Source organism: Notolepis coatsorum (genome assembly GCF_963971535.1).
Source record: "Notolepis coatsorum genome assembly, chromosome: 2".
Classification (NCBI taxonomy): Eukaryota; Metazoa; Chordata; class Actinopteri; order Aulopiformes; family Paralepididae; genus Notolepis; species Notolepis coatsorum.
In genome coordinates, this window is record NC_140166.1 from 150,447,964 (window position 1) to 150,473,946 (window position 25,983).

Sequence of the window (25,983 nt, forward strand, 5' to 3'; positions counted from 1 at the left end):
GCTAACATGTTTACACATGAAGGGGACAGATGACATGTTTTGTCTGTAGCTAACATGTTTACACATGAAGGGGACAGATGACATGTTTTGTCTGTAGCTAACATGTTTACACATGAAGGGGACAGATGACATGTTTTGTCTGTAGCTAACATGTTTACACATGAAGGGGACATATGACATGTTTTGTCTGTAGCTAACATGTTTACACATGAAGGGGACATATGACATGTTTTGTCTGTAGCTAACATGTTTACACATGAAGGGGACAGATGACATGTTTTGTCTGTAGCTAACATGTTTACACATGAAGGGGACAGATGACATGTTTTGTCTGTAGCTAACATGTTTACACATGAAGGGGACAGATGACATGTTTTGTCTGTAGCTAACATGTTTACACATGAAGGGGACAGATGACATGTTTTGTCTGTAGCTAACATGTTTACACATGAAGGGGACATATGACATGTTTTGTCTGTAGCTAACATGTTTACACATGAAGGGGACAGATGACATGTTTTGTCTGTAGCTAACATGTTTACACATGAAGGGGACAGATGACATGTTTTGTCTGTAGCTAACATGTTTACACATGAAGGGGACAGATGACATGTTTTGTCTGTAGCTAACATGTTTACACATGAAGGGGACATATGACATGTTTTGTCTGTAGCTAACATGTTTACACATGAAGGGGACAGATGACATGTTTTGTCTGTAGCTAACATGTTTACACATGAAGGGGACAGATGACATGTTTTGTCTGTAGCTAACATGTTTACACATGAAGGGGACAGATGACATGTTTTGTCTGTAGCTAACATGTTTACACATGAAGGGGACATATGACATGTTTTGTCTGTAGCTAACATGTTTACACATGAAGGGGACAGATGACTTGTTTTGTCTGTAGCTAACATGTTTACACATGAAGGGGACAGATGACATGTTTTGTCTGTAGCTAACATGTTTACACATGAAGGGGACAGATGACATGTTTTGTCTGTAGCTAACATGTTTACACATGAAGGGGACATATGACATGTTTTGTCTGTAGCTAACATGTTTACACATGAAGGGGACATATGACATGTTTTGTCTGTAGCTAACATGTTTACACATGAAGGGGACATATGACATGTTTTGTCTGTAGCTAACATGTTTACACATGAAGGGGACAGATGACATGTTTTGTCTGTAGCTAACATGTTTACACATGAAGGGGACAGATGACATGTTTTGTCTGTAGCTAACATGTTTACACATGAAGGGGACAGATGACTTATTTTGTCTGTAGCTAACATGTTTACACATGAAGGGGACATATGACATGTTTTGTCTGTAGCTAACATGTTTACACATGAAGGGGACATATGACATGTTTTGTCTGTAGCTAACATGTTTACACATGAAGGGGACAGAGTACATGTTTTATAGAGCAGATCAACACAAACTGTCTGCAGCAGGATGTCTTCTGTTTAATTTAATTTAACCTTTATTTACCCAGGGTAGGTTCTCTGAGCATGGATGCTCTTTTTCAGGAACGCCCTGCTTCACATTCACACAGTTCCATTCACACCTGGGAGCTGCCCAGTACAACCACAGTCTGACACCGTTGGCCACTGAGCAACTCCACTGGAGAAGTTGTGGGTTTAGTGCCTTGCTCAAGGGCTCTTCAGCGCCCTTTACCACTTTACCACAGAGACGATTGAAACTGCCCTCTGTAGGGCTGTCCCGACTCCCGATCACCATGTATTGGCCCTTTCAAAGAACAGTAGTAATTGTCAGAGAATAATTGGAAGCTTCAGTGCAGCGGATCAATGAGAGGCATACGTTTTCTGAGCGTTCTCATGATTAAATGTCCTCGTATGAGAAGAACAGATTTTCAGAAAGTTATTATTTTCTATCACCTATTTCTTACGCTGATTTCGGCAAGTGTTAGTGTAAAAAACGACAAAGGAAGCATTCAAATCTTGATTTTGGCGTTGATCATCCCACCATAGCAGCGGTTGAAGCTCGGAATCTCTGGGCTCAGCCCTAGATTAGTTGTGTGTTGATAGATTTATTGGGAGCTCAAGCCTCCCCACACCCTTCAGCTCCACCACCCAGGTCCCTGAGTAACGCCTCTGTTAATACTGCCTTTTTAACATACCCAGTGACAAGGCCAACACCGTAAAGACTACCTCAGGACTCCTTTTTTATTACGTAAAACCCTATTAATCTTTATTGATAGCTCCAGCTCTGTGTGTACATATGGTTTTTCAACCTATTTGCCCCCAAGGTCCCCCTCAGTCCAAACTAAAGACACTTTCCAGACCCCCCCACAGGAGACACGGTACCCCATCTGCCTGTCATGGTCACGGCTCCGTCTGTACACACTCCAATGCAGTGAGTCCAGCGTGTTCCATTTCACCTCATACAAGTGATTCACTGTAGATGTAATCGTTTCTAGGTATACGCTCTGGCTGATTCTGTTTGGCTGATTCTGTACTGTACTGGTATTTGTTCCGGTTCCGATGCCAAAAACACTGGATTTGATTTTGATTTGATTTATTGACAAAAACATGTTGGCAGGTCAGGATCGTCTGATTGAAACAAATACATTTTAATCACTTTTTCTCGCTTGCGTCGCTCTATGTCAGGACGGGGTGTTACAGTGTTACAATGAAATAAAAAATGCAGCCCTAGGTGCTAGCCGTCACACAGTCCTAGATCATGAAAACAGTCCTAAACACAGTATCAAATATAAAAACAAGAGTAAGGCATAAATAGACATAACATAAACATAAACAGGGGGGTGTAAAAGAAAACTGCACTATCCCTTAGTGTTGTGCATGGGGGGGGGGGGGGGGGTGCAGGGGAGATTGTTGTTTAAAATGTTTGCTGAGTTTAGTGCACATATGGCCCTGGGATAAAAACTAAACTTCAGTCTGTTAGTCCGGGTGTCGTCTAGTTTTTTACCATTTCCAGTTCTGCGTTCTGCGATCTGATTGGCCACTGACGTTTCTGGTCATGTGACATGGCGCATATTGTTGTTCTTCTTAGCCAGTTTCGGATGCGCCTCATTGGGAAAGACCGCTCACAAGTTGCGGTGCTGACGACAATGAAGGAAATGTTTTCTGTAATTTGGATCTCATCATGCTTTGAAAACAATGTACATAGTAGCTCTAAAATGTTTCCACGGTTTGATTAACTCTGACTCAGTCTAATCATGCCCTCGGCCTCAGGTGATCCGTGTTATGCCCAGGCGGCATGTAACTTGGAATGGCGTTCCAGGTCTTGGCAGCTCTCACGGAGAGGGCTGATTTGCTAAATGTACTTGTCCTTAACCCTTTATCTGCCAGGGATTATTCTGATCTTAATCACCTCTCTGCCACCACTGTAAGTCTATGGAGATGTTCCCCTTCTTTGCAGGGCTATAACTTTTTAAATTGTATTGCTAAATTGACATTACTATGGCCCATTCAACGTCAAATATCTATCGTTTAGGATGTAGCAACGTTCTACTTTTTCATTCACATATTCATACTAAAATACGGAAGTATAAATATGTTTTTATCGTTTTCTGCAGCATTCTGCAGAACGTGAGTTATAGCCATAAATACATATATTAGATCATCAAATGTAGTTTGATACCGATTGACGTCAGATCAAAAATGTCAATTGTACAAGGTCCTAAACGTCATGCCTCATCATCTGCTGGTGACCGGAGGGGGGGGGGGGGGGGGGGGGGGGGGGTTTATAAGTCCGTGGCCGACGTTAAATCATTTATGTAGTATGGGCGATATATAGATCAGAGCAGTTTATATGGATAATAATAATCAAACACGCTGAAACTCACCGCAGCTTCCTCGTAGCGTTGGGCGATGCTACTGGAGCAAAAAGATCGTTATTATGGGATGTCGATCTGGTTGGTCCAGTTCCAGGTTGTATAATACTATATACGTCCAAATAACGTTGTTTATTGAGTTAGGGCAACCGATAGATTATCCAGTGTGTCGAGATGGAGCCCCGGGAGCGATGGCGAGTGGCCGGACGAAATATGGGTGAGCACCACTTCCGGCCACTCACTTCCGGTTTTGGCGATTCGCCGATCGGCCACCAGATGGCGGTCTTGAACCGTTGGAGAGTTGAGAGGAGATCTGCAGCACCCGTCAAGTCTCCGTGTGTGAAATATGATTGCCATGACAGATTTTTGAAATATTGATCTCAAAGACGCTGTACGACGTCATTGGCAGATTACGCATGGCGAGGAATGACGTCTTAACACGTCATTGGCGATTAAAGGGTTAATGGAAATTAGCGTTAGGATTCAAATAGACGCCACCCGGTACAACAGTTCTGAACCCGAACACGCTAGACGCTAGACCATGGAGGATTTTGAAGACCAGACTGGCATCGGTTAGTTTGATGATGCGGCGTGATTGGTTACTGCCTGCAGTCTGGAATGTTAAACGGCCACCATTAAACGGCTGCCATTGACACCTTGGTTGGCCGACCCTTGCCTATTGTCACCACTGGGCTGCAGCAGCCCTATACACACACACAATATCGTAGCCTAGGCTGCCTATAATAATGCGCAGACTGGGTCGGCATTGCCTCCCCTGACCTTATATACGCGCCGCCTATGATGGCTATAACTATATTCTATATTATAGCTATGGATACAATACTATGGCCCATTTGACATCAACTATCTATCGTTCAATATGTGAAAAAGAATAATTTTCTTCATTACTAGTATACATGGTATATATAGTAATAATAGTATACATGGTATGTGGTAGTAGCACACTGAACCAGAGTGTTATTAGGAGTCAGACGGTCCTATTAGTTCTCAAGTTCTCCAGCCGTTAGTTCTCCAACTATTGGCAGCCTCTAGGACAGTAGAGTAGCCTATTTTTTTTTGACAACTTGATCATGAGGTTTTTTTTAGATGGTTATTGGGAGCAGAATGCATCCATACAAATGGATTATTAACAGCTTAGTAGGGGGAGGGGTATGATATTGGTACCAGTATATTCTCAAGGTTGTGGTCTCCATATTGGTAGTAAAGCAGTGGTATTGATCCCTTGTCATATCCTGTCATCATCTCAAGGCCGTCCTAGCAGCTCCCTGGGGGCTCCCTTTGAGCGCCAGCCCACCTCAGCGTATTGTTGATAGCATGTTCGATACCACAGGGCCCTGTTCTGGGCTACACACATTTGCATCATACGTTGTTAATGCAGCTGGTAGGGTAGGAGAACATCTTCTAGTAATATAAATATATATATATATTTGTATCCACTTTTTCTCCACATTTTCTCCCATCCCAATTTCGGATTTCCAATTCTCCCCTCCCCTGTCTTGAACGTTGCTAGACTATGCCTCCCACTGGTCGGTTGTAGTGAGGACAGAAGCCTTGCATCACGTGTCCCCTCCGGTACACGAGGAGGCAGCCTGTCGCATCTTTTCGCCGCAGCAGCTCGATCTCTCAGTGGCGAGGAGTAACGCGTGGGAGGCTCACGCTGCCACTGTCACTTCCTGCTTCCGCCTCACCGGCGTCACCCAACCGACCTGTAGGAGTCGCTGTCCACAACGTCCAATCCCCACCCTCTAACACTTGCCAATTGTGTTAGTATGAACGACCGGCCAGCCGGTAGCAACGCAGAGAGCTGGGCTCGAACCCAGCATCTCCTGCGTTAGTGGCGAGCGCCTTGCCCACTGCGCCACTTAGCCCCCTAATAATATAAATAATTATTGACAGAAATGTACATGATGACCATCACCAGTGCTGATGCTTGGATCATGTATATAACCTGTGTTGTTGAACTGCATGCTCAGGGCTGTACGCTAAGCTTTTTCACTAGGGGCACACTTGCTCAGGGCTGTACGCAAAGAATATTTTTTAGGGGCACATTTTTTAATAACAATTTTACCATTATAAAAAAAAATATGTTCCTCCTGCCTCATTACTGTGGTCCTTTTATTTAACATTTATGTGCGTTTGTTTTCAGGTTTGTATCTTTTATAATGAACCAACTGAGAAAGTGTGTAAATCACTAATGGAACAAAAACAACAAACTGTGTGTGTGTGTGCGCTTGTAGTGCTCCTTGAATGAGATCACCACAACACACACACCATTGCATTAATCAGGAGGACAAGAAACTCTGCATACCTTTGTTTCACAATGAAAAGTGCTTTAGAAATCCAATGAATTATTATTATTGTAAATAACCCCATGAAAGGTTTATTATTTTTATGGGTAATTACCCGCTTCATATTTGTGATGTTACTGGTTTCAGGGTGTGCCTAAAGTGATCAATGTGTTGGGCCGTTTATAGAGATCTATGCCAATTAATGTTTATGTATATCCGTGCCTTTTTTTTAATAAGAATTGAGAGGTATTTGTATATGTGACCTTTATTTTGAAAACCGTGTTGCGACGCAACCTTGTTTAAGTTTGCGATTTTGACAGTGAAATGTTCAGTTCAACTTAGCTCGAAGGAAAGACTAATCAAAAAGGTTTAATAAAATTAAGGGGCAATTTGCGATAATCTCGTCACAGTGTACAGCCCTGATGCTCTTGAACGCCTGTCGACTATGTAAGCAAAACAATCTATCTGCCATATCTGGCTCTGTGCTGTGCTCTGTCTGTTTAGTCAACAGGCTGTGGACGGTTCAGCACCCTTTGTACCTGCAGTAGGGAGGAGTTAGAGTTTTCAAATGTTCTAATAGTCGTGCCAGTCTCCCCACACACACACACACACACACACACACACACACACACACACACACACACACACACACACACACACACACACACACACACACACACACACACACACACACACACACACACACACACACACACACACACACACACACACACACACACACACACACACACACACACACACACACACACATTTGAATACTTTATTTGGTTCCACAAATTATATTACATAAACAGGGAATCAAATGTATCGGGGCCAAGCAGCACTGAACACTTAAGGGTACACATAGCACCTCCTTCTCCACGTGGCTAAGCTGCCAATAATAGCTGAGACAGAGCAATATTTGGCAATTTGTTTGGCTTTTCTTTTAGACATTGCAGCAATTCTCAGACCGGTCATGGTGTATTTGTGTACATGGCCAAGACTTCCGAGCACAAGTACACTATATCTACACCTATACCCAAGGTCAGCCATCACACTGAGCAGTGGTTGGTATTTGATATACTTGTCCCGGAAGGCCTGTGATTTGATATGCAGGTTGGAATAAGGTATTTAAAATGTTCTTATCTGTGTCTGCTACAACCTCCACTGCAGCTGCCAAGAAGATGTATTTCTTTTTTTTATCCACTTTTTCTCCTCTTGTTTTTTCTGTGTTTTTCTCCCATCCCAATTGAGTTGTTATGCCAATTCCCCCCTCCCCTTCCTGGTCGTTGCTCGCATGTGCCCCCCACTGGTCGCTCTAGGGAGCCCTGAAGTCTATCAGATGCTTCCTCCGAGACATAGGAGACAGCCAGCAGCATCTTTTCGCCTGCCAGCGTGGACTCTCATTGGTGTGGTGTAACGTGTGGGAGGTCACACTACCCTCACCATCTCCCTCCCTCGCTGTGCAGGCACCCTGACCGACCTGTAGGAGTCGCTGTTTACAACGACCAGAATACCACCCCACCGGCTTCCCTCCCGCTGACTCTGCCAATTGTGCCAGTATGACGGCTGGCCAGGCCGGAGGCAACGCTGAGCCGAATTCAATACCAGTGTCTCTTGCGTTGGTGACGGGCGCTTAGTCCGCTGCGCCACCCAGCCGCCCTAATAATATAGAAGATGTATTTCATGTGAAGCATCAGGTTCTTAAGAGCGTTGTTACTCTGTTTGAAATGTTCTGTATAAGTCATGTTGTTATTATTTAGTCGTCATGGCTGTGTGTGTGTGTGTGGCGTGCGTGTCTGTGTGTGTACATGTGGGTGTGTGTGTGTGTACAATTGTACATGTGTATGTGTGTGTGTACACGTGTTCCAGTTTGTCTAAGAAGCAGCAGGCCAAGGTCACAGCTGTCTGTGTGTTTGTGAATGATCAATATTTGTGTGTTGTACCAATTTATCAGTGCTAAGCACACCAAGGTCAGGGGTGTACTGTGTGTGTGTGTGTGTGTGTGAAGGCTAAAGGATTAAGCTCTTTAAGTCTCTATGTGGGGATATTGATCAGGGGTAGGAAATACAATGTCTCACCAATGTTCTCACAGCCAGAGGTCTGCCTGCCTGCCTGTCTGTCTGACGGTCCGTCTGTCTGTGGGAAGTTAGAACGCTATAGTATTCCATTAATCTTATAATCTACAGCAGTGGTTTTAAAGCTTTTCAGACTGAGACCCACATGCATCACGTTAGTCTCCTCTGTGTTCATGTATACGTTCATTGCCTGCACGTGTTGCTTGCCTGCATATGAAGGAGCAGCATGTGGCGACATGCTGGGGAGAGGATGAGGGTAAAGCTCTTCCTGAGGCTCTGTTAGCCCTAAATGGCTGCAAGGTATGAATGTGTTTAATCGTGTGTGTGTGTGTGTGTGTGTGTGTGTGTGTGTGTGTGTGTGTGTGTGACTGTGCGTGTGTGTGACTTAGGGTGACCAGATGCAAAAAGTCCAAAAGTGGGACAACAGTAAGATTTTGGTGGGACAAAGTGGGACAACAGTAAGATTTTGGTGGGACAAAGTGGGACAGATATATAATGTAAATTCTTTTATTAGAATAACTGAGTCTAGCAAAATGACAGGAGCTAGTTTCATACCACAGTCGGCTGACCTGTATGAATGGGAGTGTTGTACTGTGTGATAGACACTTGTTATCTCAGCTGCAGTGACCTTGTCCGTCTGGCTATCATTGTTTGGTTTAAAAAGAAATGTATCCATAGATCTGGATGTTTCTTTTTGGTGAACCACTTTCAAGTGAGACTCACGTCCACTGTGGCGCTTCAAGTCGTATTCTCCTCCATGCGCAATTGAAAACGAACTATGACACAAAACACAGAAAGCCTGCTGCGGATTGCCTGCCATCTGCCTCACCCAGTCATGTGTCGTTTGCCAGTCTTGGTTGTAACTGCAGGTCCGTTTCTTTTTACTGCTTTCCATCTTGAACTTTTTTGCCTTTAATGTTGTTGTGTTTTTTTTGACCAATCAGATTTGTGATATGAGGTAGCGTCACAAGTTCAACTCTCACGAGCAGAGCAGTGCGCTAAATTACTATAACCAATCAGATCTGCGATATGAGGTAGCGTCACGACTCAGTCACGTCACAAGCAGGCAAGCAGCGCGCTAAAGTACTATAACCAATCAGAGCAATGTGTGTGGACAAGAGGCGGGTTGCTACGTTTACTGTCTGTAGGGAGGGGCTTTTAGACGCATGTTTTTTTTTGGCTTCGAAAAGAGGGACATCCTCTCAATATGAGGGACGCGGGTCATTTGGTCAAATGGTGGGACAGTACAACCAAAAGGGGGACACCTGGTCACCCTAGTGTGACTGTGTGTGTCCATGACTTTGAGGGGAGCTGTAAGAGGTGTACAAACATGCATGCGTTCGCACAGTTCACTTAGGGCTGGGCGATATGGAAAAAAATCATATCGCGATAACGATATGATAATTTTATTTTATTTCTCGATATCGATAATTATCGAATTGTTATAAGTATAAAAATTTTTTTTTTTTTTTTTTTTTTTTTTTTTTAACAACAGATGTATGTTTATTTTGCAGCAATTCTTTGTCATTGCCGCCATCTTTAGTGTTACATCCCCTCACACTCCAGTTCTCAGACTGCAGCTGGTTTAAAAGCTAAAGTAAACCGGCTTCTCTGCTGGCTGTGGCTCCAGAGGAGTTGAACAGTTCTGGCTCTGCTAGTTTATTTTCGATCTTTTGGCGCTTTTTTGGTGGACAAACCACCGCACATGTGCACTGTGACTCGTGACTGGAGTCTAGTTCTGCTAGCACACATAGCCTACTGTGTACAGACGGTTTCAAAATGTATTTTAAATTAGAAAGCAAACAAAATAAATGGACAAGAGAAAAAGAAATCTGAATTTGGTCAGTATTGTCATTTGGACAAGCAAAGCCATTACTTTAAGTTGCAGGCAAGAAAGACAAGTCTGTCCACTGTCTCTGGTTTTAAAACTGCCCTGTTGCAGTTAAAAAAAATTAATAAAAAAAAAAAAAAAAACGATTTTTCGATTTTTTTTAATTCCGATATTCGATATCGATTATTAAAATATATCGCGATATTTATCGTTATCGTTATATCGCCCAGCCCTAAGTTCACTCTGTTTCTCCTTTTAGTGTAGCTGTGTGTGTGTTTCTTGAGAAGTGGTGTGTGTATGTTGGGAAGCGGTGCAGCGTGTTTGTATGTATGTGTGTGTGTGTCTTGGGAAGCGGTCTGCTTAGCTTAATTAACGTGCAACATAACTTACCCGTGTAACGTTAAGTAACTTGTGTTCCGCTGGGAAAGCATCAGCATCACTGCATACACTTGGTTTAATCCAAACGTCCATTTGGAAACGTTGTATTATGAAATAAGATGGGTGAGTGTGAGTCACTAAAGTCTCTTTTTTGCATGTTTGATTCATTTCCTGATATGACAGGGAGTCGGGGACCCCTCCTCATCTCACTAGATGTGTTGTTGTGACCCGTGTTCACACGTGACTTTCGAATTATTGTAAACATATTCTGATATATATATATATATCACATTCTGATATATATTTTTCGTGTAAAATAAATAGAAAAATAAAATAAAATTCAAAGGTGGAGGTTCGAACCCATTAATTAAGATTCAAACGCCAATGTAACAAACAAAGGTTTGAACGTTTGGGCTCAGCCCTAGTGTCCTGGGAAGCAGTGTTGTGTGTTTGTATGTATATGTATGTGTGTGTATCTTGGGAAGCAGTGTGGTGTGTGTGTCTTCTGTCTTGGGAAGCGGTGTTTTTATGTGTGTGTTTGTGTCAGGGTCTTCTAGCTGAGGAGAATGGACGCTTTCACTAAGTCTCTTTCATAGTATGTTCAACCATCTGTGCAGAGATTTCTGTTATTAATTGTGTGTGTGTCTTTGTATTTTGTTAAGGCTGCTTTTCGTGTGCGGGTTAAGGCCACTGTGTGTGTGTGTGTGTGTGTGTGTGTGTGTGTGTGTGTGTGTGTGTGTGTGTGAGTGAGACACACACACAGTGGAGGTTGCACTTGCAATGTATGACCATGTGGTTGAGTGTGTGTGTGCTTTTGAGACGTGTGTAACCTGGGTTTTCCAGATGTTTCTAGAACTCTCTGCCCAGGGAGAGGAAGTGACCTCAGTCAGGCCTGGTCTCCACGGTGACCACAGATGTTCCTGACTCACACACTTGGCTGAACATCCAACCAGGCCTTCAGACCTTCCACTGTCATCCACAGTCACACACTGATCACTTAGCCAGCTAGTCTGCAACGCAGTAACATCAAGGTATAACTTAACTGGAACTGAATCACTGAATGTAAAACACAAATAAACATCATATTTATTCCATAAGCTTTTTCCAAGAACTTCTCCTCTCTCCTTCTACTCCACCACTCACTGTCACAAAACTCTGAATAATACAATCCCTCTCTATACCACAACAACCAGCTCCAACGCGCTCCCTAACTCTCTCATACACGTACCGTTACACCCCTAGTAGTGAATGGTAGTGAGTAGCAGTAGTGAATGATGATAGTATACATGGTACAAACTGTCATAACGCACTGCACCAGAGTCTGTGTTTATAACTAAGGGGCCTTTCTCACTCACCCATTCGGTTCCATTCCATTCCGTTCTGGTCCGTTCCGAGATCTGATGCAAACTCCCCCCCCCCCCTCTCCCCCCTCTAGTTTGTGTACACACTTCAGTCTTGGTTCGCTCCGGGTTCTGTTTACGGTTTGCGTTTTGAGCGTTTACGCTTGCCGTAGGCGATGATGTCACGTTCGAAAATGTAAACAGGAAGTGTGTTAACACGACGGCAGAGACTGGATGCTGATATAAAATGAACAAATAACCAATAAATATGAAGTTATATTTGAACCTCTGTGGTCAAGCCTTGTCAATATAACCCACCCCATTTTATCACGAATGGATGGTGTTGTAGAGTTCGCTTTTGAGCGTTTCCCAGGGCTAACGCTAAGCTAACGGCTAACGCTAGTTAGCTTAGCCTAGTACTAGTCTAGTATAGCCACTGGCACTGTAGCACTTATTTTTCAGCAAAGAACGTGCAATAAACAAAACTGATACATTCACTGTGTGTTCTGCCTCTCATTTGTTGATGAAACAAAACTAACATCAACACAATTGAACACCAAAAGCTGAGTTTAGTCTCGTCGGCGCTGATTTTGTTAGCTTACATGCTAACGTGAATGGAATATGCCAGTATAACAGTATAGCATTGTGGCCTATTGCGAGCCAGGGAAGTGCTGTGCTTTGTAACGCGGCTTCATGTTTTCATCCACTGAGCTGTGAGGCTCCACATGCTTGTTTTTGGTTGAGGTCTGAACTCTCAAATTGCCCATAAATATAGTTTTTGTGGGTATTGTCGTAGTTGTTGCTGTGTGGTTTTATCTGCCCAAAATTCAAGCAAGCATGAAAAGCATTACAGTAACGACGTTGTGTGTGTCACGCCCCCCGCTCCCACTGGCCCGCACCCGAGACCACCTATTTCAAGCGTCCCAGGTTCAGCGGGGGGTATTCCGAATCAGCGCCGCTTCGCACCCAAAAGGGGTGTGTCCGTCTGAGTGAGAACACCCCGTCCCCCCCCCCCGTCCCCGGGGGCGCTGATTCGACCCCGATTGGTGAGTGAGAAAGGCCCCTAAGAGCCAGATAGTCAGTTCTCAAATTCTCCAGACGTTAGTTCTCCAGCAATGGTCAGCAGTCCACGCCCACGGTTGTGGAGCCTGATGGCTACTGGCATGAAGGACTGGCTGAGGCTTTTTGTGGTGTGTCGGGGGGGGGATAAGTCTTATGAACGTGAACGTGCTCCTCATCCTCAATTGCGTGTCTTGATTGGAGAAAAACAAATGGAATTTTTTTTCTTTGGTCGCCCAATACAAGTACAGCCCTGTTTGGGAAAACACTGACCTGTCTCTTCAGCCTCCGCTGCTGTTAGCAGGTTTTCATAAAGAAAAACACACAGATTAATTTCCCTGGCTATTATTACAGCGGTTTTCTTTTCTAGACACCCTGTTTTCATATCAGGGGTACCCCACATGGGTTCCCGACCCCCAGCGCTGGGAGAGCCTGCCTCTGAGGCTACTGTATCTTAGCAACATGGTGACAGACGGGCTGGTTTATGGCTGACACTGATGTTGTTGTAATGAGGAGAGGCGAGCTTCCTGTGTGTGTGTGTGTGTGTGTGTGTGTGCGTGCACGTGCGTGCGTGCGCGCAATCATGCGTATGTGTGTCAAGTGGCGAATGGAAGATTGATCTGCTCTCGATGAGGTTTGTTTTGCGTGTGTGTATGACTGTGTGTGTCTGTGGGGGAGATCAAGTGTCAGTGAGTGTGGTTGCTAGTGTGTTTTATGACTGTGTTTTGGCCCAGAGTCCACTACTCTCCCAGAGACCCACAGCCCTGTGGCTGAGTGGCTGCTGGCCTGGGCTTCAGCTGAGAGGCCCGTCTGGCTGGAAGCTGCTGGCTGTTTATTAGATACAAGTCAGGGTTCTCTCTAGGGCTGGGCGATTCTTGCTCAAATGTGAATCACGATCTGTCTCTAAGAATTGCGATCACGATTCTCTCACACGATTCTTATTTTTTCAATAAAATCATTTATTGCACTTAGGGCTGGGCGATTAATCGATATTATCGATTAATTCGAATGAATGATTTAGGACGATTTAAAAAATATATATATATATATTTTCAAGAGTCACCTTTTATTTTACAAAAGGTGATGTTTTGTGAAAATTAGATTTGCAATTTATTAATCCCAATAGGGAAATTCATTCTTGTTTGATGATCAAGAGGCACCTTTTATTTGTTTTAAGTGAAGTTTGGAAGTTATTGCACTATTAATCCCAATAGGGACATTCATCTTTGTTTGATCAAGAGTAACCTTTTATATTATATATGTATTATAAAAAAAAGATTAAGTGAAGATTGGTGAAAGTTAGGTTTGCACTTCAATCCCAATAGGGACATTCATCTTGGTTTGATAATTTTTTTGTGTCAAATAAAAACAAAGGTTACCGGTATTTGAATGATTTCCTTGGCGTTTCTAGTTTTCAAGAGAAAAAAATCGATTAAAATCGGAAATCGGATTTAAAAAAAAGTTATCTGGGATTTTATTTGTAGGCCATATCGCCCAGCCCTAATTGCAATCTTTCTTAAACAGACAACAGTCATAACATATCAAAGTGCTTGACTTAAACTTAAACATAACATATATGAAAGTGCTTGACTTAAACTTAAGTCTCTTGTAACATACAAAATAACTAAAGTCAGAATCGTCATCATTAAAAAAAATTATAATAATAATAATAATAATATATATATATATATTTTAATAAAATAAATCGCCATAATTTAGAAATGAGATTGCATAGGTCTATGAATCGAGATCGTGATTTTATTTCTATTAATCGCCCAGCCCTAACGCACACACTCACACACTAAGGCTGTCCCCGAACCCTGTTTTTAGGGTTCGAACGTTCGCCAAGGTTTTTCGAACGGACGTTCGAACGTTCGTTTTTTTTATTAATTAATTTTATTATTATAGATATTACGGGGCGTGGCATTGCATAGTCTATCGGTGAAAATGTTTTTGTTTACAGTGGTGGCTAGGGATGCCCCGATCACGTTTTTTGCCACCGATACCGATCACCGATCGTCGTGAGCCATATCGGCCGATACCGATCCGATACCGATCGTTTTTGATTAAAAAGAAATAAAAAATTATTTTATATAAATTTTTTTTTTTTTTTTAATAAAATATATATATTATATAATTAGACTTGTACTTGTATTATCTGCGAGACATCGCCACCACGCAACAAGTCAAAATGCTCGCTATCTGCAAACAGCTCCACTGTCTGTGTGTACTCTAGTAGCCCTAGCTCCAAAAAGGATTCTCCGGCGCTGCAGCGGGACCCTATTGCCTTGGTAACGTTATGCTTTGGTCATTTCACATTCAGCAAGCCCTCAGCTCGAATACGCATTCAATCAATGTTATAAGACATTGATATCAGGAGCTATCTGTAGCTACTGCTAGCCGGCTAGATGACGTTAAGACAACTATTTAGTTCAATCGGACATTTCGTTTTGAACCGTGAACTAACGTCAGCTAACGCAAGCTAACGCAAGCTAACGGAGATATCAACATGGGCTACTAGACTTCCTGGGGCATTTGTTGATATCCGGAGCTATCAGTAGCTAGCCGGCTAAATACCGTTAGACAATGCCTACTAAAAGTGAATAGTTGACTGGGTAATTTTGTTTAAACAGTAACGATAGCTAGGTAGCTAACGTTAGCTCAGGTCGAATGCACTATCTAGACTCAGCAGAGGAGGTCCGCCTCCTCTGTGTTTACAAACTATACACGGGTACGGGCGGGGCTAGGGAGGAGGAGCAGTTTGCAGGTCCTGTGCGTCTGAGACAAGCGAGTGAGATATCCACTTGATCAGTTTCCGCGATCGGCGAATATGACTAATTATCGGAATTCCCCGATCGCATATTTATACTGATTATCGGCCGATAACGATCGGTGGCCGATCGATCGGGGCATCCCTAGTGGTGGCTGTTCATGTAAACATGTAAACAAAGCACTCAGAAGAAAATAAAGGGAAAAGACAGCAGTCAAACATAATATCATATAACGCACTCACTTTTTGTTGGGTATGCCATACGCGCCAGCCACTTCACCCAGGCGTTGCGCGATGTTTACTCCAGAATGTTTTATCTCCAGTTATTTTGTTTCCGAGACATATCCCAGTAGTTCCCACTCGTTGGAAATAAAATGACAGGAGACGTCCAAGCGTCTATTGTGAATGCCACAGATGTGGCATGGTCAATGTAAAAGGAGACTTTCTCCCGCACGGCCCGTACTTCAGAGTTGTTGTCAGGTTGTTGGAAACGGTGGATCTTTTGGGTGTAATGGGCATGGTGCTTGAGCACTGCTGTGTTGTGTGTAACCCGCTCTAGCGTCCCCACCTCCCCGGTCGCGTGTGCACCAAACATTCCACCCAAAAACGGAATTTCAGTCCAGATTAGGCCAAATTCTGCAATATTCCACGTTTTGCAGTTGATTCCATTGTTATTGGTTAATTCCGCGATTCCGTCCGCGATTCCGTGAACGCGGATTTCATATGGCTCTAAATAACTCCTTCTTTCTCTTCTCGCTCATTGGTTTGGTATCAAATTGCAGTAGTGTCTGCGTGGTTGAGGAGGTGGGCCCGCCGTCCAGATCCAGTTTATGTGCCACCGTGGAATGCCAAGTGCTTGTCGTACATTTGACACACATCCTTTGCCTTATCCTCCGTTAATTTAAAGTGTTTCCACACAGGTGACGTCTTCCCACTTCTTGCAGCTGCCATGATTGAATAATTGAGCGAGTGCCGCGGGGACGCGCCTCCTCTCCTCGACTCAACCCTGCGCGCCTTTCTTTTTTCTTTTTGGCGAACGTTCAAAATCCGAATGCCAGTGTAACGAACGAACGTTCGAACGTTCGGGCTCAGCCTTATCACACACACACACCCGCACACACACAGCAGGGCTCTACAGTGCGACCATTTCACTCGCATTTGCCCCTAAAAATTGATTTGTGCGAACCGTAAAAATTATTTAGGAGCACAGTGTGCGAGTAATAGTTTTGCACAGTGGGCGTGTCAACGCGCAATTGTCATTACATATTGGGCACAGAGCAGCATGAATTTTCTATTTTAGAAGCTATGACATCTAGCTATTCAGCCCTGCGTTCGACAGCTCTGTAACAACTCATCTCGCGAGTCACGCTGTTTTTTTTTCTTTTTTTTTTAAATCTTTTTTCCCCTCCTTTTTCGTCAGTTTTTTCTCCCATCCCAATGTTAGTCGTTATGCCAATTCCCAATCCCCTTCCTGGTCGCTGCGCACTTACCCCCTACAGTCGGTCTGGGAGAGTGGAGGCTATCACATGCTTCCTCCGACACATGTGTAGCCAATCAACCGCTTCTTTTCACCTAGCAGCGCGGACTCTCACTGAGTATCACACTACCCCCCTTAGATCCTTTCCTCGCTGAGCAGGCGCCCCGACCGAACTGTAGGAGTCGCTGTTTACAACGACCAGGACCCACCCCACCAGCTTCCCCACCCCTAACACTGCTAATTGTGTTAGTATGAACGACCAGCCAAGCTGGTAGCAACACCGAGAGCTGGGCTCGAACCCAGCGTCTCCTGTGTTGGTGGCGAGTGCCTTGCCCACTACACCACCTAGCCGCCGAGTCATGCTGTTTCTATGTGCAATGAAAACTCTGTGAGCAACGGGTCTAATGGTCTAACATGCTTTGCATCCTCGCCATTCCTGTATAGTATTATAGTGTTGTCACGATACTGGAATTTCGACTTCGATACGATACCTTGGAAAGTATCGATATTTTCGATACCAAATTTTTTTTTTAAATATATATGTATATATATATATATATTTTTTTTTAAACAAATTTTGCTTTTGTTGCTGGGTGATTCTCCTCAGCTTCTCTCTGGTACTATAAGAGAAGATAATCTAAATCAAACCCCTCTTAAAAACAAAAACCTGTTTAACCTAGCCATCTATAAAACATCATGCTAAAACTGTGAAACAAACTCCCCTAAAGAAAGAAATACATAGCAAACATGACTCAGTTATGCAATAGTGCTGCTGCTTTTTATTTGGTTAAAACAACTACAACAATTTTCATGACGGGGGGGGGGGGGGGTTCCGTGTAGTTAGTATGAACTCGACTTAACGTTACTCCGTTTCCATGTAATTATAAAGGTGGCCAGCTAGCTAGCATAAGCTAACGTTAGCTAATAGCTGTATCGTTGGCACTGCTCTGTAACAGCGCTTTAGCTTTTCCTTCGTTGTTTACTTCAAACCCGCCGAAGTACTTCCAAACAGCACTTCTGCTGTTTTCTTTATCCACAAGCACAAGTTGCGGAGGCTCTGCACTGGCCATATTCGGAGCTAAAATCTTTTGTTTACAAACTGAAGACAGGTCTGCGAGGGGGAGGGCTGCAGCGGAGGAGGAGGGGCAAGCGTGCTCTGCAACAGCGTGCGTCTGTCTGTCAACAACTTGCGGTAGAACACTGCGAGCAAGCCAGCTGGTATCGATACTGCAGAAAGTATCGATATTTCGGGAAATGAGTATCGAAACCGTTTTAAATATTCAGTATCGATATGTATCGATATTTCGATATTTTTGACAACACTAATAGTATACCCACGTTGCGCTAAAAACCTTAACTAATGTTAGCTGCTAACTCTAACTAAGCTAACCTGCTAACTAGGGGTGGACGGTATAAACGGTATACGGTATAAACGGTATGAATTTGCTCTACGGTATGGATTTTGAGTATACCGTGTAACCGGTAGTGCAGCTCTAAAATAGCAATGACGTCATGTAACCACAGCACGACTATTTCACTGGCATTTGCCCCTAAAAATAGATAGAATTAGTCATAGATAATAGATATGTGCGAACTGGAAAAAGTTATTTAGGAGGCTTCGCGCAGTGGGCGTGCCAGCCCCTACCGCACGCATGTAAACACGGGTCTAGTAGTCTAGTGGGACGGGACACGGGAGCTGTCGGCGTCTCCCTGAGCTAACGTTAGCTTAGCTACCGTTACAAAATGACCCAGTCAACTATTCACTTTTAGTTTAATACATGATGGGGCATTGTCTAACCGAACGGTATCTAGTCGGCCAGCTACCGATAGCTCCTGACATCAACAAACGCTCCACAAAGTCTAGTACTAGAGACGTGTATGCTACCTGTTAGCTCACGTTAACACAAGTTAGTTCACCGTTCAAAACTAAATGTCCCATTGAACTAAATAATTCACTGAGGCGTTGTATTAACGTTATATATGCAGTAGCTACAGATAGCTCATGATATCAATGTCTTATAACACTGATTCGATGCATATTCGAGCTGAGGGCTTGCTAACGTTATAATACCAATACAATAGGGTCCAGGTGCAGCGCCGGAGAATCCTGGCCGTAGCTCTGCTCGAGGCTACTCGAGTATAGGTCCAGGTGCAGCTCCGGAGAATTCTGGCCGTAGCTGGAGGCTACTAGAGTACACACAGACAGTGGAGCTTGTTGCGTGGTGGCGATGTCTCGCAGATAATACCAGTACAAGTCTAATTATATAATATATATATTTTATAAAAAAAAAATATATATATATAAAATAAAAAAAAATTTTTTATCAAAAACGATGATACCGTGATATATACCGTTACCGTCTATGCTTCAAATTATACCGTGATATAAATTTTAGACCATACCGTCCACCCCTACTGCTAACCCTACCTACTGTAAGCTATCCCTGGAAACGCTCTGAGGCATCCAATACTGATGGAAGGAGCGGCTGAGAGTCTCTCTCTCGCTCTCGCTCTCCTCGCTCTCTCTCGAACCTATTTCATTCTAAAGGAAGATATTGATAGCTTAGCAGCTGTAACAGAATCATTTAATTATTTTTTATTATTTACGTTTAAATTGTATAAAGAATTTTCCATGTTCTGTCATCTAATAATATATTCCATTCCATCCGATACAAAATGTTGGTATCGTGACAACACTACAACAATCAAAAGCAGCTTGACAACCGATAACCTGTCTAGTAGGCATGGGCCAATGTGTGATTTTGGTGGTATGTGCTATTGCACAGATGTTTGTCCCTTAGTTTGCACACACATGCGCGCGCATGCACAGTATAATATGCATGTAATAAAAACTCTGTTACTTGAAAATTTTTCACTGTGCTCCTAAATTTATTTTAGTGATCCTAACATGTGCTCCTTGGGGAAAAGGTTAGCATAGAGAGCCCTGTAAGGGTCTAGGACAGTGGTCCCAGGGTCTAGTGAGTCTGTGGTCCCATGTTTAATAGGATTTAGTCTCCCAGGACGTTTATCTGAGAAGGTTGTGGTTATTAGTAGGGCTGGGAATCACAGAGTGGGAGGCAGACTAGTTCAACAGCTCTACCTCATCTTTAATGGACTTGGTTAAAGGTTTTGATATATGCTTCCTTTTACACTTTAACCTTTACGCTTTTACTCTTTTACTTTATGATTTTACTCTTTTACTTTCATGCTTTTACTCTTTTACTTTTATGCTTTTACTCTTTTAGTCGCCACCCGCACTTTGAAAAACACAGCTCTATTCTCGCCAAGAGAAAGTGAAATTGAGTGATGTTAATTGGGCCTCCTTTTCTCTCTCTCTCCTCTCTCTCTCTATCTCTCTCTCCCTCTCCCTCTCCCTCTCTCTCTCTCTCTCTCTCTCTCTCTCCTCTCCCTCTCTCTCTCTCTCTCTCTCTCTCTCCTCTCTCTCTCCCTCTCCCTCTCTCTCTCTCTCTCTCTCTCTCTCTCCCTCTCCCTCTCTCTCCTCTCTCTCTCTCTCTCTCTCTCTCTCTCTCTCTCTCTCTCTCTCTCTCTCTCTCTCTCTCTCTCTCTCTCTCTCTCTCTCTCTCTCTCTCTTTCTCCCTCCCTCAGAGGGAGTTTTCAGCCGCCCCTCCCCTCCTCTTCAGGAAGTTGAGTAACCCAGACTTGTCTCCGGCAGCAACCAGTACCGTCACCAAGACCAAGGTCCACCGTCAGCTCAGCCAGGATGAGGGGCGCACACGGCGCTGCAGCATGGCTATGACTGGTAACACATACACACGCATACACACACGCACACACACGCATACACACTCATACACACACACACACATGCACACTATAGGGAATGATAATGTTTTATTCTAATTTTCATTGAACAACATATGATCATGGTGCCATTGTTGCAGCTGCTACTGATTCAATAGCTTTATATTATCTCATATCAAACATTTCAGAGTTAAATGGTGAGTTAAGCTCTTAACTCTTTCTGCGCCAAAAACGAATAATCTCGTGTTTCGTCACCAACGCGTGAGCGCCAAAAACAAGATATCTCGTTTTTAGTTCCTTTGTTATTTTTCCTTTGATCCCCGTTCTAAACACTCACTCGGAGCTGCCTGGGTCTCCCTGGCACAGCTGCCTATGTTGGAATCGAATCCCGCCAGGTGGCAGTATCGCCTACCTTTGGAACTGGGGATATCAGTTGTCTTCTAGTACTGAGTTACCTCCGGCTGCTGCCGCCTAGGAGTGGATCAGGACATAGCGATCGGTGGAAGAGTTGGTGCCTCAGAGCTATTCTTTCCCGTATGGTAGCCATGCCCAATATACACGAGTAATTGCGATCGCCAAAGGATCGACTGGGATTTATTCATTTTGGAGTACCTTCTGACTGAGGTAAGGTCTATCTTAGGTAACCTGCTGGTATTTTTTAACCTAAAACATGCTTCTCTACCGATCACTGTCGTATTTTACTGGACCTAAAACATCCTTTTGGTAATGATCGCAGTTTCGAGTTATTGTGAAGACAGATATGTATATGGTATAAAGTATTTGGAGTTTCAGGCGAGCAACCCGAACGATTTGGGCATAATGCATATAACGCGTCATATCTCGCGATCTATGAAAAAATACTGGATTATTTTGGAAAGGGGCGATGTTTAGCATGGAATAGCGCACAAACTACAGTATGTAGACATTAACTGGTTAGTCAGTCTTGGACTATGAACAATACCTGTCAAAGGAGCCATACTATTGTCTCCATAGCTATAATACAGAAACCACGATGGGTCCACATACATCGCTAAAATGGTCAATAACGCTGGCGCCATTGAGTAGAGATGGGAAAGGGCAATTCCATGCAAATGTCAACCTCACCATGAAATAATTAAAATAACATGATCATAACCAAACTAATTTCAAATGTATCATCAAGGTCTATATTTTTAAGTACAAAATAGATTTGATCGTAATATTTATGAGAATGCATGTTTTTTCACACTTCAGGAGGAGACACAATGATGTAAACATTTATTTTTCGATTAACCTAATTGTATGACTTTCTGAATGGCCAGAATGGCAATCACCTTTGGTCATGAAGGGCTGTTGTATCAATATGTGAATCAATTATGTACGTTGTGTCTTTCCATTGGCAGGTGAAGCATGCTGTTATAATGCCCCTTTATGGGACAGCGAATGTAACATCCATAACATTTTCCAGGAAAAGTTGTCATAAAACATGCATCTGGAATGCAATGTCAACCAAACTTCCTAATCAAAGCTAACTTTTATAAAGATGACATATTAGCAACAATTAGTCATTCTGGTCTTATTTTTTGTATTCTTTACAAGTGTTATGGATGAGGGCGGTTAGGTGGCGTAGCGGAGATTGCGTTCGTCACCAACCCCGGAGCTGTGAGCTGGATTCGAATCCAGCTCACAGCTCCGGGGTTGTCACCAGCTTGGCTGGCCGTTCACACTAATACAATTGGCAGTATTAGAGGGTGGGAGAAGCTGGCGGGGTGGGTCCGGGTCGTTGTAAACAGCGACTCCTACAGTTCGGTCGGGCGCCTGCTAAGCGCGGATGGGACCTGAGTGGGATAGTGTGATCCTTCCACACGCTACGCCCTCTCGGAGAATATCCGCGCTGCCAGGTGAAAAGAAGCGGTTGATTGGCTGGACGTGTGTCGGAGGAAGCACGTGATAGCCTCCACTCTCCCAGATGATCTGACTGTGGGGGGTAAGTGCGCAGCGACCAGGAAGGGGATTGGGAATTGGCATAACGACTAACATTGGGATGGGAGAAAAATCTGAGGAAAATGGAGGGGGAAAAAGATCAATAAAAGAAAAAAAAAACAAGTGTTATGGATGTTACCGTTATGGATGTTACATTGCAAGTGACGGATGTTACATTGCGAATGTGTGTTGTTAAGTCCGATTATGACCCCTTTGTTTGAAGTATAATTTACACATTTTAGTTACACTTATTGAGATAAAGATGAGCCTGCAATATGAAATGTTTTGACCTTTTGGATTTTGAGATAGGTGACAAAATACACAGCGTTATGGATGTTATGGAAATTGACAAGCTTTTCAGACTCACTGAACACATGATGAAAACTCTGTGAATATCTTTTTCAAAGAATAACATGTCTACTATCGCTTTGTAGGGAAGGGTTTGAGGTACCCAAAAAGCACATTCAGGAAAACCTGGCATTTCCTCTCAAGGAATGAATCACAAAAAAGTGCCGTTATGGATGTTACATTTTTGCGTTATGGATGTTACACATCTGAAATAGACAAAAAACACTATACAAAATGTGTGTTGTTAAGTCCGATTATGACCCCTTTGTTTGATTTAAATCAGAAGTATTTTATGACTCCTTGTTTGATTAAAATCCAACATATTTCCAGACACAACTTTTTCACACATTGTTGGTCTAGGCAGAGCAGTGTCCACGTTAGCCTACTGCTAATCGGCTGCTGTCGGCCATCTCCCCCTCGTGTCTGGTCAGCCTACATGTGTATTTATTGTTTTGACGAGTATCGTGACAAGAAACCCACCCCAAAAAACACAGAAACCCCAAATGAAACCAAACCGAAAGTAAATGAGTATTATTCCAGGGACGACATTTCAAGACAGGCCCCAGGAATGAAGATGCAGTGACCATAAGAGAATGAGTCAAGCAGAGGGTTCAGAAACGCCACATGTCCATGTCCCTTATGGAGGCTTACCGCTGCACTTCCAACCAAAGAGGACAAGTCCTGTGTCAGTTTTGATCAGATTCGTGAACACCTCAATCCTCACATGGATAACCGAGGGAGATACCATTTCTCTGAACCAGTCCAGGCAGAGTGAATTGGACGTGATTTTTTTTTTCATGGTGAGGTTGGCATTTTCATGGAATTGCTCCAAAACTCATTTTCTGATTTAACCGATATTAATATTGCTGTTCTCTGTATAGAAAACACTTTTTTATGTTAATCAAATAAAGAGCTATTTTCCAAAAACTTTTTCTAATTTATTTTCAGAAGTGACTGATATTTTGAAACTATTTTAAGACTTTTTTTTTGTTTGTGATTTTTGTGATGTCACAGTATGATGTCATAATAGAACATTCTAGAACATTTGTGATGTCACAGTATGATGTCATAATAGAACATTCTAGAACATTTGTGATGTCACAGTATGATGTCATAATCAAACATTCTAGAACATTTGTGATGTCACAGTACGATGTCATAATCAAACATTCTAGAACATTTGTGTTCTATATATTCAACAATTCTCTAATATATAAGAAGAAGAAGAAGAAGAAGAAGAAGAAGAAGAGCCCATAAAAAGAATTGCGGAGGGCAGTAATACGCCACGATGCGTCTACACTGCCGGAAATTCAAATAAGAAGAAGAAGAAGAAGCATTTCCTGGCATTTTTTCAGACTACAACATGAATCAACACTGGTTTGACCCTCAAAATGGTCCACCGAAGTCAAACACATGTGGGTAAAGCCCTATTTTTGATAGTGTTTTTGTCTATTTCAGACGTGTAACATCCATAACGGCACTTTTTTGTGATTCATTCCTTGAGAGGAAATGCCAGGTTTTCATGAATGTGCTTTTTGGGTACCTCAAACCCTTCCCTACAAAGTGATAGTAAACATGTTATTCTTTGAAAAAGATATTCACAGAGTTTTCATCATGTGTTCAGTGAGTCCGAAAAGCTTGTCAATTTCCGTAACATCCATAACACTGTGTATTTTGTCACTATCTCAAAATCCAAAAGGTCAAAACATTTCTTACTGCAGGCTCATATTTATCTCAATAAGTGTAACTAAAATGTGTGAATTATACTTCCAATTCAAATTGATGCCTTGTCAATGTTAAGTTAAGTTTCCAATGTTCTCTCTGAATGTAACATCAATAATGCTGGAATTGCCCGAAAACAGTGTGGCGGTCAATGAGTTAACAGGTACCCAGAAAGGTTGAGGACTGCATACTTTTTTTGAAAAGCTTTGTTTTATATTTATATCTCATAAGCCTGGTCTCTTTTGAAAGATAACATTCTGAAGTTACTAATGCAAAAAAGGAAATTAACTTTCAGTGCTAATGAAATAGAGTAACAGAGGTCTGAACTTGAGTTGCACTTGAACTTGTGTACTAAACTTTTTCTGTAGTGGTTGCAATATCACAAAATAATAAATTAAACATATTGTATGAGCTGGAAAACACTGCATATCAATAGCCTGACGTCTTATGTAGTACAGGTCCAAATTTGATAAAAATATGTTCAGGAATGGGTCTTTGAGAGAGATCCGGGTAAACTGTGTGCCAAAAAAATTAATAAAAAAATGCTCTTCCAAATGCGTTGGGTATCATTGGATGATTGGCAGTTCTGGAGCGTTGGGAGTCCGGGGTGGTAATCTTTACGCGCCGCGTAATAAGATCCTCGCCTGACATATCGGCATGTAACTCGAGAACCGAAGCACGGATTTGGTCGAGTGAGGTGGCGTTCAAACGGCAACAAATAGATCTTTAATTCGCTAGACACTCGCAAGTGCCATTACTTTGTGCGTTCCGCCCACAGGCACACCGGGACGTATACGTAACGTGCACGTTAACCGCTTAACAGGCCGGCAGAAAAGTGGCAATTTTTTTTTACTTGAACTTGAGGACTGCATACCTTTTTATTTTTTTATTTATCGTATAGTTATACTTATAGCACATGCATAAGCCTGGTCTCTTTTGAAAGATAACATTCTGAAGTTTCTTACACGATAAAGAAAAATCACTTTTAATTTTTTTTTACTTTCTCTTTTCCCCCCTTTCTTTTTCTTTTTTTCAATTCCCAATCCCCTACCTGGTCGTTGCGTGCTCTGCCCGCTACCGTCGGTCTGGGAGGGGGCGGAGACTATCACATGCTTCCT

The 25,983-nt window shown here is 42.8% G+C and overlaps 1 protein-coding gene across 1 annotated transcript in view; it reads left to right on the top strand.

The window, feature by feature from the left end:
* LOC311223569 (microtubule-associated serine/threonine-protein kinase 2-like) overlaps positions 1–25,983 on the top strand; it is a 465,967-nt gene that overhangs the window by 131,427 nt on the left and 308,557 nt on the right. The window contains exon 2 of the mRNA XM_084308349.1: positions 20,678–20,831. Coding sequence (XP_084164475.1) covers positions 20,678–20,831 — 154 coding nt within the window. The remainder of the gene's footprint in view (positions 1–20,677; positions 20,832–25,983) is intronic.